Source organism: Danio rerio, chromosome 14 (assembly GCF_049306965.1).
Source record: "Danio rerio strain Tuebingen ecotype United States chromosome 14, GRCz12tu, whole genome shotgun sequence".
Lineage (NCBI taxonomy): Eukaryota > Metazoa > Chordata > Actinopteri > Cypriniformes > Danionidae > Danio > Danio rerio.
In genome coordinates this window covers 9,880,900-9,895,460 of record NC_133189.1, presented here as the reverse complement: position 1 = coordinate 9,895,460, position 14,561 = coordinate 9,880,900, and the positions used below count along the sequence as shown (strand labels likewise).

The window sequence follows — 14,561 nt, the reverse complement described above, 5'->3', positions numbered from 1 at the left end:
GCAGTGTGGGAGGTGGATGGTGGATGGGCTAAAAAGTGAGCTTGACTAGACATTTATAAAATAGGAAGACTTCTTTCAACTCATTTGTAGATCTGGTAAATCAATTGGCAGTGTTGGGTGAGTTACTTTAAAAAAGTAATAGATTACAAACTACTGATTACTACTGGGAAACTGTAATCTGATTAAATGACTAATTACTTCATGTAAAAAGAAATCAGATTACTAATTAACTTACTTTGAAGTTACTTTTGAAACATATAAAATATACCTATAAAAATACAAATTTATTATAATTAATTTACCAAAATGTTTATATTCCAAAGTTTGAAGCTCATCGGTTAGTTCTTGTCATGTGACTCGCGGTTTTCAACTAGGGGTGCCTGGGAAATGTGAGCACACGCAATATGCGCTCACAATATGCGGGCGGACAAAAGACCTGATATGTGAACGGCCCCATAAGCAGCTACGCTTCTCTTCACATTCAGAAGGCACCTTCACTCCTGATCCTGCAAAAAAATTCAATATAGCCTGTTTAGGTTGAGTTTGGCCACCGTGTTTTGCGGCGCCGGTGTCCTGCTTGGTGACAAGTATTGTCATTGAATGCTTTCTGCTATAGTGATTGAACAAGTTACTGGTCGAATTTAAAGAAGTCGAAAGTTCTAGAGACTCTAGTTCTGGAGACTAGACATAGACTGAATTTCACAGCAATATTTTTGTTTTTTGCTCAATGAAATTAAAGTAATGTCTGTATTTCCAATTGAAGAAGCATCCCCTCTCGACAGTAAGCATTTCAGCTCGCAATTTAAAACACGTTTATCAACTGACATTGCAGCAGAAAATGTGATTTAAAAGAAGTATTTTTTTTCTTCTAAAAACTATATTTGTAACTTAAGTACAGTTACTAATGTCAATGTAATTTTGTTAATCAAATTGTACAAATTTAAAATGTAATTCATTACATTACTGCAGTCCTCAGAAATGTTTCACAGTAACGTGTTACCGTATTCTAATTACAGTACATGCAATATCTGGCTACCAATGAGCCACTTCAATTCCAGTAAATATGGGAGTGGACTAGGCATGGGATGATAACCGTTTTCAAGGTATATAAAGTCAAAGTTTTAAAACCGCATTTTTTTGTCATACCCTTCCTATAGTATGTGTAAGATTTTTTTTAATTAAATTGTTGTCTAAGGACAACAATAATCTGACGTACAATAAAGACGTTGATATTTGGTTGAGTTAAGGTTGCGTTGGAACTAACCAAAATCCAACGTCGAGCCAACATGTTAAACTAACGTCACATTGACGTCAAATACTTACACATATTCTTCAGGTACGGCAACCAAAATTTAACGTCTGATAGAGGTCATAGTGGTAACGTCAACACAACATCAAGCTGTAACATCTTTAGGCATTGATATTTGGTTGATTTTTATTTGTGTTAGTAAGTGACCAAAATTCAACGTCGAGCCATCTTAAACCAATATCATATTAACGTCACATACTGACATTTATTTGCCAGATATGTCAACTAATCTCTAACGTCTGATAGAGGTCACAGTAGTGACGTCCACACAATGTCAATCTGTAACATCATAAGACGTTGATATTTGGTTGATTTTAGGCTGTGTTTGTAAATGACCAAAATCCGACGTTGAGCTATCTTAAACCAACATCATATTGACGTCAAAGACTGACATATACTGACAGTCAGAATCCTAAACTGGCCCATGCCTAGAGTGGACTTATTTGCAGATTCCACTTGCCTATTCTCAGTCATGAGTCATGTCTAGTAACCTACTAAAAGGGAACCTGATAATGTACACAAGTTCTTTAGGACCCCTGTCCTACAAATAGCCTCTTGTTAATCTCTTTAGCTTATAAAGAAATCCACTCATAGATTTGACACATTTCTGAATCCAACATAACTAAAAGTGTGTGCCTCTTCAGAACCTGCACTTTTCCATGTCAAAGACAGTTTTCATAAATCTGACGGCTGGTGTAGATTTAAGCATTTTCTGTTCATATTCACAGTCCCCAGAATTAGTTGAACGTCGATTTCTGAAATGTTTTTGGTTCGCTTTTCGGGGCTCACAAAAATTCTGATTGCAGCTACTTAATACTGATTCAAAAGAAATATACTACAAGAGCTTCAGGTGATATAACCCTTGAGGAAATTATCTGCTCAAATCACTAGAGTCATGTGGTTGGAACTTGTCGCTTTATATTACAAACAACCCATGAGTACAAGGGGAAATACATTATGGATACGAATACATAAAGTTTGTATGTTTATTATTTGATTGTCACATAAACTCAATGTCTATTTTAATAGGTCAATCAAGAGGTTCACAACATTTATCCTTATTTTACATTCAAAACAATAGGATAATTTAATATATCTGCCTCTGATTTGAAAACAAAATGTAATAGATAATCAAACACAGATATCAACTGTATATTAACTAACAGACGGACACTGTGAAATTGGGAATTCACATGGATTCAAATTCATCAATGCGCTGTTTGGTGTTTCCTTGTCGGATTTGCCGCAAGGTTTTGTATTTGTCCCTCCCTAACCTCACATTCTCAGCATGGATCAGATCGTTTGCAGTCTTCTTGCTGTCATCACGGGCATCTGCTAGCTCTGAGCTCAAAGCCTGTAAAGACATTAAGGAACAAATCAGTATTTCAGAATTTTTATTTGATTGGCCCATTTGATGAGCAATAAGTGGCCCTGCACAATGGAAATATAGTGGTCCATCGTTATTCGCTGGAGTTACTTTCTAAAAATAGCCCGCAATAGGCAAAATCTGTGACATAGCTTTATTGTTTACAATTATTATAAATGTTTTAAGGCTGTAAAACCCCCTACTACACACTTTATACATTTTTTCTCAAACAGGCATTAACATTTTCACTCTTTTCTCTTTTGTTTAAAACTGTCAAAGTTCACACCTTCGTAAAAAAATAAGTCCAGGATTAAAGAATCTTCTTTAGTTTATTTCGTAATGGCGCCCTACAGCTGCGTAACTTTTACCTTCCTTTAGCATGCCCAGAAGTTCAACTTTTTGTGCGATAGTTAGCATCTCCTCTGCCTTTTGAGTGCTACCACAGGTGCTTTGATGGTGCACAATGTTTTGTTGACATTGTGGGGAGAAAACTTGCAAACATACAGTACAGCACTTCAGAGTCACACTGCTTGCGATCAAAAATTTATGTAAATTTGACAAGCTGAATGCATGCTGTACTGTACAGGAGACACGACATGGGGGAGATTGATTGACAATGCTCTACAGCCGGTCAGGATGCAGAACACAATGCAAAAAGCATGTCAAATTGCATGAAGAAAATCTGCGAAACTGTGAGGCCTCATATTAGCGAGGAGCCACTGTAAATCTTCATTTCATTCATTTTTCTTCGGCTTAGAATCGCCAACTTATCCAGCATTTTTTCACGCAGTCAATCCTATAATTATAAAAATTACAATTGAAATAGAACAAGTAAACAAATACATAGAGCCAATTCATGGCATGATTTGGCATCGCTTTCAGCCATGCATAGGTTGGAGGACTTTTCTTATTATTTTTTTTTTTAAAGCTGAACCCTTAATAATGTGCATAATAAAAAACACAAATTTGTTTTGTGCTTATGAACACAATTCCCAATCAGAGGCTTTTAGTTTAGACATCACTGATAATCCTGGAATGTTGAGTGCTTGCACTTATTGACTTGTGCTGCATTCCTGTCCAATTTATTAATGTCCTTTACTTGCTAACTTTCCTCCATCTTCTTGAATCGTATCAAATACACAGTATAGACTATAGAATACACAAGATGTGTAACTTGTATAGTTTTGAATGGGGAAAATTGTAATTGTCAATATGGCCAATGAATCTCCGACTTCTAGTACAGGAGCCAATTATCGATCGAAATAGACAGAAGATTCTCCTGGGCAGAAGCTCGCACAAGACGTGTTCTTTTTACGACAGTTTATGTGGTGAACAAACACTGTAATCTCAGCAAATACTTTCTTCACAGACAAGGCTTAATTTGTCCAGAACAAGCTGGATCCGACATCTCTGAAAGCTGATCCTGCACCTGATCTTCACCTAGTCCGCTCTTCACTTTCTTCCGCGGCTCCCCAACTCTCTTTACTTTCGTCCATGAAACCGCCCTCCACTTTTTTATTTGTCTGTTATAAAACTGGAATGAACTGAGCTTCTCCCCAGGAGAATCATCAGTCTATCGCGATCGATGATTGGCTCTTGTACTAGTAAGCAGGGATTCATTCGCCATATTGGCTGCCACACTTTTCCTCATTCAAAACTATACAAGTGACACATCTTGTGTATTTTAAAGTCTTTGATTCAAGAGGATGGAGTTAACAAGTAAAGAGAAAGGGTGTCTGCTGTGGTGCTGCGTAAAACAAATGCTGGATAAATCCGCGATTCATGTAGCTGTGGCGACCCCTGATAAACAAGAGACATTCCAGGCCAGTTTATTGATGTCATTTACTCACTAAATTTCCTCCATCTTCTTGAATTGGATCAAATATATAGAACAGGGATGGCCAACTCTGTTCCTGGAGAGCCACCTTCCTGTAGATTTCAGCTGCAACCCATATCAAACACACCTGCCTGTAATTATCATGTGGTGTTCAAGTCCTAATTAATTGGTTCAGGTGTGTTTGTTATGGGTAGCAACTGAAATCTGCAGGTAGGTGGCTCTCCAGTAACAGGGTTGGCCACCCCTGAAATAGACTATAGAATACACCAGACACGTCACTCGTATAGTTTTGAATGGGGACAATTGTAACAATCAATATGGCGAATGAATTCCCACCTTCTAGTACAGGACCCAATCAGTGATCACGATAGACTGATGACTCATCCGTGATATGAGCCCCTCCCCCACCCCTCGAAGGAACTCAAACGCCCACATACTTGTAAACAGAGTTGCTGTTACTTCTGGAGAACATTTGCCATCAAGTTGTGAACTACTTCAGAAGTCAAAGCATTGACAAAGCATTATCAAGGGGATGGTAATCTGTAGAATGGCCATAAAAGAGGTTGGTGTCGTGATCTTGTTTTTTTTTTTCCAGTGCGCATGTGCATTAGCTCGGGCAACCTGAAAAAAAAAGCTGATTTTGTTTGATTTAAATGAAGCGTATAAGACAGTTGTTGTTTAATTTTATTGGTGATTTCAAATATGTAATGTAGTCATGAGCTTGGCTAACAGTTTTGAAGAATTTAATGTTTCTCTATTCAGACAGAATGCATACTGCCAGAGAACAGTTTTAAGGGTGGCCGGCGAGTAAAATGACTTGCCTTAAAGGGTCACGAAACACCAAAACACATTTTTTGAGCTGTTGACAGTCGTATATGTGTCCCACACTGCTAAAAACACTATTAGGACACCTATATTTCACTAAAAAGTGTAAATTGGTTGTTTTTGCATTATTTCAAGCAAATTCGTACTTCCAGTTTGAAACGAATTTTTGAAGCTGCGTCACGGCTATGAGATAATAGCGTGTATTCCAGCGTGCAGACTGGACGTCTGTGCCAGAGTGTGTCTTATTACGTCTTACAGTGTGATGCATTAATGCATGAGTAAAGCTTGGTTCAAACCATTTAGCGCGCTCTATTGTGCAACTTCATTAATATTCATTACTGTCACAGTGTTTAGACGACAGAGACGCCACATGTGTTGGCAAAACAAGCATGAAGTGTTGCTTTTATAATTTGCTGCAGTTAAGTTTTGTTTTCATTTTCTCTCTATGAGAGCTCAGCTGGAGTCACGCGTGGATTACAGTGTACGCAACGCTCGACAATAATACCTTACGTGTCTAAGGAGGAACATTGTTTACCTGAGAGCTGTTCTCATCTGCAAACGCTGAGATCCGGATTCGCTTGTAGTCTCCTTTTAATAAAGACGCGGCTCTAGTTGCTGGTGATTGTCCTGTCTCTGCAGATTTGGAAAGTGAGCGACCAGCGCTCTTTGTTTATTCAGTTTTTTCGTATCGAACAAACTATTGCACCGAGTGTAAACATGTTAGCACCACAACCAAACTTTAACCTCGTGTAGGATTTTCACTGCATTTCGTGACCAAAATAACACACGCGGCTTTCTGACGCTACCTGCCGTGTGCTTCTAATTTTCCAGGAAATGCGGAGGGTTTTTTCTCTCATTCGCCATGCGTTATCAAACATTGCATGAAAAATACACGCTTAGAGCAGTTCCTCGAATCAAATATCTCGTTTGTCGCGAGGGACATCAATGAATTCCCTAAATGAAAGAGCCAAACTGCAGTTAAAGTCCACCATTTAATAATTTGGCAAATAATTCGACTACAGATGTCCATGTAAACACATTCACTTTCTCCCCTGTGTGTGTGTGTGTGTGTGTGTTTTGACTCTGAAACAGCGTGCCCAAATAGACACTCCCACACCATCCCACTTTAGTTCCTCCGATACTCCCCCTAAACAGAGCTGGACACGCCCACTTTTCTGACTTTTTCCAAAGTAGAGGTGTGAAAACACCCTGCTGAAACGAGGGGGTTTCATGGCCCTTTAAAGGGACTTTGATTGGATGTACCTCATTGTTTGATTACATCTTTTTTTAAATAAACACACATAACTATCTCTTATTCTCACCTGTAGACGCTTCTGCAGAGGTTCGTTCTTCTCGGTTTCTGTTATGCGCTGCTCTTCACTTCGATCTCGAAATGATCCAGTGGATGTGAGCTCAGCGCTGGCCTCGGCACTGCTCTCATCATTCTCATCATGGTCATTCTCCGTCTGGGATGTTGCCTGGATGTGGACCCCAATTAGCTTACTCTTCAACTCCTCTTTAGTCTTCTCCAGGTCTACCTCAACCATAATTGCCTGTCAACATACTCATACAGAGAAAGCTCAGTGAACTGTCATGAGACTGCTGATGTTTGTCTGAGGCTAACCATTTGAAAATGGTGGGTAATGCTTTAAATTACAGCCCATAAAAGAACTGCGTAATTTAAAGGAATTTACAACGTACCTTTTTGAAACTACAAAGAACTTGTACAATACCTACACGTAGGTACAAGTTAATGATATGCAATGTTTGGGGGCAATAACGTGTAATACCTTTAAAATTTATAAAGCATACTTTTAAGTATTTTATAAATAAAGGCCACTTATTTTAAAATCACAAAATATTTTCCCTGAAGCAGAATAACATTCACTAAAACCTTTTATTAACTGCTGTGCAAACATACAAACTTTTTATATAGATGTAGATATTGTGTACATGTAATATTTGCTGGTGGTAATTTAAAGATGCCATGTTATCCTCTTTTTAAAGGTGCAGTATGTAAATTTGACACCCAGTGGTTGAACTAGGTATTGCACCCTTGGTTCAAAACACATGCAAGTGCAGGTTGCCAGATTGACGACACCAATAGGAGCAAGCCTGACTACCATGCCTAAAGGTTAATTTAAGTCGTGTTCTAAATAAAACCAATGGCACGCGATTAAAGGAATATTTTTCCTATTAATAGGAGTTTTTGTCCTAACCAAAACCTAAAGTACATACTTAAGAAACGACGTCTATATCTTGCAGCTAAACAACAAGATTTAACTGTGATCACCTCAGGTACACTTTATGTCAGATACAGATCTTGAAAATAAAATAAACAGTTTGAAATTGAACTTTAGAATGAACAAAAAAGGTTAAAGAGGTGTAATATGTATTAATTAGGTTATAAACCTTGCCATTTCTTTGGAGTGCAGTAAGTGCACTATTCTGAATAGCTGTATTTAAATTTCTGTCGTGTTTTGCCTGGTGCAAACAGTTAAATTGCTTATTACTGCATATCTCCTCATGTAGCATGTTATTAGGACTAGGGGTTACAATGTAACCTGCTCACCTAGGGCCTCATGTATCAACACTGCGTACGCACAAAAACTTTGTGTACACCAGATTTCACGCTCAGGTTTGGATTTGTTAACGATAAAATTAACATGAGTTAATTTTCGTATTTTGTATTTCTTGTGTGTGTTTGTTTTATTTCCATTGGCGACTCCTAGAGGCAAATATGTTAAATTGCACCAACACATGTAAAAAAACATTGCTATTAACTTATAATTGTTCAAATGGGTTAATTGACACAACATATATATATATATATATATATATATATATATATATATATATATATATATATATATATATATATATATATATATATATATATATATAATCAATTTTGTGATTTAGATCATATAAAAAAAATTGCAAATGTATACATCCCTTAGTCTATGGCAATGGCAGTGTTGGCCTTATTAGCCTACACTAATGGTCAGTGGTGGAGTCCGAAGGCTCCAAGGTGGCAGGGTGTGCAATGGGTGGCTTTTTGGTGAGTGATGTATTTAAAGATATTATTCCAGCTAAGTTTATTTTTTTTTATTATTAAGCATAATTATTTAACTGCATTTCAAGAGTCTGCAGTTATCCATTAAAGAAGTGGCTTTTAATCCCCCTCAACAACTGACAAACTGACCTAGAGCTGAGATACAGTGATGCGCATTCTCGGACCCGGTTAGTTGTAAAGCGGGCAATTGGGCAGCTGAAATGCCGGTGGCTCAGCCTTGATAAGATCTGCGGGGTGTTGCTATAACCGCTCTAACAAAGTGTTCCTCTAACACATCTGTCTCCCACAGACACGGATACTACTCCACACAGTAAAGTGTCGCCCACAATTGAGGCAACTCTCTCCTCAAAGGGTGTTAGTTCAGCATCCCCTGTTACCCCCGCATGTTCGGTCCACACTTTGACGGTGCGCCGCTTTTCTTTTCTTAACCTGCACCTTTACATCAGACCATTTCTTGTTTAATTCGTTCACAATGCGATGTTCAGACCCCACTGTGTTAACCGTGGCAGCTAATTCCGGAAGGGCACATTTGCAAATAACAAAGTTTTCTCTGGTCTACCTCCAATAGGAGCACCTCCAATTCATTGGAATATTCCAATTTGTTTGGTTTAGCCAAAGTGGAGTCATTATCATATTTATACGGGGGAGGAGGCAGAGAGGGGTTGTGCTCAATTTCATGTTAACTGTTTACGTTTGTAATATTTATATTACTTGCTAATTAATAACCTCATGTGGAACTCATGTGGAACTCATGTGGAACTCTTAATACATATGATAATGACCACTTTGGCAAAACCAAACAAATTGGAATATTCCAATGAATTGGAGGTGCTCCTATTGGAGGTAGACCGGAGAAAACTTTGTTATTTGCAAATGAGACACACTTAATCTGTGTCTCATTTCGGAGGCTGCTACTGTCTACCAGACGTCGCATTTTGGTCACAGACATATGGTTTGAGAGCCTTTCTGATTGAATGAATGAAATACGTTGTTTTCCAACAAGGCAACCCAGGGTGCTGAAATATAATTGGCTTAACTGGCACTGGATGGGTTATAAGGATTAAAACAAAGACACGTTTTGGCCCGTAACAGACATTTTTAAAGCAGAAAATCTGACTTCAGCATTGTTTTTCAGATAAACAAAAATGTTCACTACTTAGCATGTTTCTTAAATATCTTCAAAAATATTATTATTTTAATATTATTTTTATGCTTTAGAACAGTCAAAAACTTATATATAGGACCTTTAAGTGTAGTTCCCCTTCGGTGGGAACTTCAGCACTATAAGTGGATTTGATTGTAAAATCCACGCATTGGGAGGTTCGGTTCAGAAGCTACTCGTCTGAAAGAGTATTGAACGGGCCAATTAAGAATGAATTGGCAGCGCAAGCCTGCGCAGGTGAGCGGCATAAGCAATCAACTGAGTATATAAGCTCACCTGGCGCCAGCAGACGCCTTCCTTTTCGCTTCAGAGACTTTCTGATCGAGTCGATGAGGGTTCCTCCTGCTGTGACCAGCGATTCTGAGCGAACGAGAGCATTCTCCCGGTCCAGAGTGTGTACACGCAGTGGCAGACGGTCGAGCTGGGTTTCTCCCTTGCCTGGCGTTCTTTGGGTCCGGTCCTCCAGAGCGGTGCGTATAAAGTTGCAAACTTCACAGAAAGAGCAACACAGTCATGCAGCACGTCCTTATCAGGACGGCGCTCCGACTGTGCGTTTCTGGATGCGGTGGTTTCCTGTCCTCGGATGATGGGCGCGGGCACTGCGTTGCATGTCTGGGGGTCCAGCATGTTAATGCGCTGCTCGCGGGCAGTTCATGTCGTCATTGCGATGCCATGACTGTTGCGCAAGATCGCGGTTAGCCTTTGCAAAAGGGCGAACCACCCCAGTTGTCCCCTGCTCTGCAGCGGGCACTCGGGCAGATCTGAGGGTTTCAGCGAGAGATAATCCGTCGCCCACGGGCCCGCGGACCTCCCGCTCCTCTAAGCGCTCTATCCAAGCTTCGGGCGGGGGAAGCGATCCGTCTAACAGATGGTAGCCCTTACGCCCGATGACACCGGAGACCAGATGTCCACCGCGGCATCGGAGGGTGGGCTTTCATTGTCCGATGATGATCCAGACCCGCTCGCCCCCTTCGGGCTGGTGAGCGCTGTCACTACGGATCCTGAAACGGACATGTTAGCCGTGCTTTCCCGGGCTGCTTCGGCCGTGGGTTGGAGATGGTTTATCCCCCAGCTCCGCGGCCGGACCGACTAGAGGGGCGTTCCCTTCTTCCCGGAGGTGCACAGTAGGCTCACGCGGTCTTGTAAAGCACTTTTTTCTGCTCGTGCTGCGTTTTCCTCCACACTAACCACTCTTGACGGTGAAACAGCCAGGGGGTATGTGGCGATTCCTCAGGTTGAGTGCGCGATGGCGGTAAATCCGCGCGGCGCCTCTTCTTGGCGGGGTCCGCCTCGTCTCCCATCCAAAGCCTGTAAGTTATCTACCTCCCTCGGAGCTAGAGCTTACATAGCTGCGGGCCAGGCTGCTTCCGCCTTGCATGCGATAGCCACCTACCAGCGCTACCAAGCGCAGGCGCTGGCCGAGCAGCGCGAGGGTGGGTCCAACCCAGGCTTACGAGCTTCGCACCGCCGCCGACTTAGCTCTTCGGACTACTGAGTCCGCTGCGTGTGCGTTGGGGAGGACGATGTCCACATTAGTGGTCCAGGAGCGCCACCCCTGGCTGATATGCACAAAGTCGACAAAGTCCGCTTTCTTGACTTCCCCATATCCCCAGCCAGGTTCGGCGACACTGTCTGTGAATTCACCCAGGAATTCAAGGCGGTGAGAGAGCAGTTGGTGGGTGATGTCTTATCGGCGGTCCGTAGCCCGCTCCGCCCGCTGTGCCATTCATACCTGCTCCTCGCCGAAGGCGCCCGCCTACGAGAGCTGCTCCGCCCCCGCACACGCCTCCGGCGAAGCGAGCGCGTCGGGCACCTCGGAAGCAGGCAGCCCCCCTGCCCAGAACGCCGCTAAGTCCGGCAACGGACTGCGAAGCGCCCCTGGGACAGGCCATCTGGAGAAGAGGGAACTTGCTCTTTCCCCGCTGGAGGGCGGGGCCCCATTTCCAACGGCACTTTTTACTGCCATGAAAACATTATGAAAGGGCACTTTTCACTTCCCCAGATGTGACAGCCCGAAATCTGCCAGTCTGGGACGCTATGCTTTCTAGCTTGCAGATTCGGTGCGTTTCGCCAGTGGCTCACGAGCGCTGGGAGGACGGTCTCCTTTCTCCCACCCCTCGAGCCTCCCCTCCGGAGCTCGGGTTTGGAGTGAGAGCAAATATCTCACCTCCAGCTTTTCCGTGGGACCCGCGAGCTTCCCGGATCAGCACACCCACTCCGCGCTGCCCCACTGCTGGTACGTCAGCGATTGTAGCGATGAGTCCATTAGCGAGAGCTCTGCCTGCCTGGTTAGCGCGGGCCAGCTCTTCGCGGTGGCTCATACGCACAATCAGACTCGGCTATGCGATTCAGTTCGCGAAACGGCCCCCCAAGTCACGGGTGTGTATTCACCAGGGTCAGCCCCCTGTCCGCCCCTGTCTTGCGAGAGGAGATTGCTGTCCTCCTGGCGAAGGATGCAATCGAGCCGCTCCCTCCAGCCGAGATGGAGAGTGGGTTTTACAGCCCACGCTTCATCGTGCCCAAAAAGAGCGGTGGGTCACGGCCAATCCTAGATCTGCGCGTTTTGAACCGCTGCCTGCACAAGCTGCCGTTCAGAATGCTCACGCAGAAGCGCATCCTCCGGTGCGTTCGTCCTCTGGGTTGGTCTGCAGCATTAGACCTGATGGACGCGTATTTCCATGTCTCCACTCTTCCTCGCCACCGACAGTTTCTGCGGTTTGCGTTTGAAGGTCGAGCTTGGCAATACAAAGCCCTCCCCTTCGGGCTCTCTCTGTCTCCGCGGGTCCTCACCAAGCCCGCGGAGGGTGCCTCAGCGCCCCTTCGGCTCGCGGGCATCTGCATACTCAATTTCTTTACGACTGGCTGATTTTTACCCTCTCTCGGAGCAGTTGATTATGCACAGAGACAAAGTGCTCTGGCACTTCCACCTGTGGGGGTTTCAGGTCAACCGAGAAAAGAGCAAACTCGCCCCCGTGCAGAGGATCTCTTCTCTCGGGCTGGAGCTGGACTCGGTCACCATGGCAGCGCGCCTCTCCGGAGAGCGCGCTCAGCTGATGCTGTACTGTCTGAGAGAGCTCGACAGTAAAATAGTGGTCCCACTGAAACTATTTCGGAGGCTCCTGGGGCATATGGCATCCGCAGCCGCTTCATGCCGCTCGGATTATTCTATATGAGACCACTTCAGCACTGGCTTCACGATCGAGTCCCTAGACGCGCATGGCACGCGCGCGCACACCGAGTCTCTGTTACTGCGCTGTGTCGCCGCGCCCTCAGCCCTTGGAGCGACCCCTCGTTCCTACAGGCCTGGGTGTCTCTAGAACAGGCGTCCAGTCTTGTTGTCGTTTCAGCAGACACTTCCAACACGGGCTGGGGGGCTGTGCGTTGCGGGCATGCGGCTGCGGACCTGTGGAAAGGTACCCAGTTGCATTGGCATATCGCCTGGAGCTGTTGGCAGTGTTCCTCGCTCTCCACCGTTTTTTTCCGGTGCTGGAGCGGCAACACGTGCTGGTCAGGACGGACAGTACGGCGGCGGTGGCGTATATCAGCCGTATAGGGGGTATGCGCTCTCGCCGCATGTCTCAGCTCGCCCGCCGTCTGCTCCTCTGGAGTCATCCGCGGCTGAAATCGCTGCACGCCATTCATATTCAGGCAAGCTCAACCGTGCAGCCGATGCGCTCTCACGGCAGCCTTGCGTCCTGGAGAATGGAGACTCCACCCCGAGTCTGTTCAGCTGATATGTGCGCGATCCGGGGAAGCCCAGATCGATCTGTTGCTTCCCCCGAGATCGCTCATTGCCAGTTGTTCTTTCCCTGACCGAGTGCTCTCGGCACGGATGCACTGGCTTACAGCTGGCCTCGGGGCACGCGCAAATACGCGTTTCCCCCAGTGAGCCTGCTCGCGCAGTTACTGTGCAAGGTCAGGGAGGACGAGGAACAGGTTGCTGGTTGCGCCCCTCTGGCTCAACCGGACCTGGATGTCAGAGCTCTCCCTCGCGATAGCCCTCCCCTGGCAGTCCCTTCGAGAGAGCTCCTACTCTCTCAGGGACAGGGCACCACCTGGCACCCTCGCCGATCTTTGAAGAGATTTTTAGACGCGAGGAAGACTTAGGTAACCTCCGATTGCGGTGGCTAATACCGTCACTCGGGCTAGAGCCCCCTCCCCGAGCGCGCCTATGCCCTGACGTGGAGTCTATTCACTGAATGGTGTGTCTCTCGCTGAGAAGACCCCCGTAATTTGCCAGATCAGCGTTGTGCTTTCTTTACGCCGAGAGAAGTTGGAGAGCAGGCTGTCGCCCTCCACACTCAAGGTTACGTGGCTGCCATCTCCGCTCTCATAACGCGGTGGCTGGCAGCACCGTGGGAACGCATAACCTCATCATCCGGTTCCTCAGGGGCGTTAAGCGAATTAATCCACCCCGCCCCCTCTCATGCCCTCTTAGGATCTCGCCCTCGCTACACAAGCCGCGTCAGATCCCTTCGATCCTCGACTCAGTATCTTTCTGTCCCTGAAGACAGCTCTGCTGGTCGCGTTAATATCGATTAGAGGGTCGGGGACCCGGAGGCATTTTTCGGTCAGTGACTCGTGCCTGTAATTGGGCTGGCTTCTCTCACGTCCTGAGACCCCGCCCGCGATATGTGCCCAAGGTTCCTACCACTCCGTTTTAATACGAGGTAGTGAGCCTGCAAGCGCTGCCCTCGGAGGAGGCAGACCCAGCCCTTCTTATTGTCCAGTTCGCGTTTTGCGTATTATCCGGACCGCACTCAGAGTTTAGATCATCTGAGCAGCTCTTTGTCTGTTATAGCGGTCGGCAGGAGGGAAGTGCCGTACCGAAATAAGTTCCCACTAGATTGTGGATGCCTTTCTTTCACTATCAGAGCCGAGATGAGCCGCGTCCCCCGAGAGCGCGTGCGCACTCCACTCGGAGCTTCGCATCCTCTCGAGCGCGCGCACGCGGCGCCCCTCTAACAGACATCTGTAGAGCTGCGG

General features: G+C 45.0%; 1 protein-coding gene across 2 annotated transcripts in view; it reads right to left on the bottom strand.

Moving 5' to 3' along the window:
• Positions 1-2,252: 2,252 nt before the first annotated feature.
• Positions 2,253-14,561, bottom strand: part of msnb (moesin b) — a 48,986-nt gene continuing 36,677 nt past the window's right edge. Inside the window, exons 12-13 of one of the 2 annotated variants that reach the window (NM_001256251.1) lie at positions 6,660-6,890; positions 2,253-2,663 (exon numbers count right to left, since the gene is read on the bottom strand). In NM_001256251.1, coding sequence (NP_001243180.1) covers positions 2,499-2,663; positions 6,660-6,890 — 396 coding nt within the window. In that variant the 3' untranslated portion in view covers positions 2,253-2,498. The remainder of the gene's footprint in view (positions 2,664-6,659; positions 6,891-14,561) is intronic. The other variant, XM_068213209.1, reaches the window with a different exon arrangement.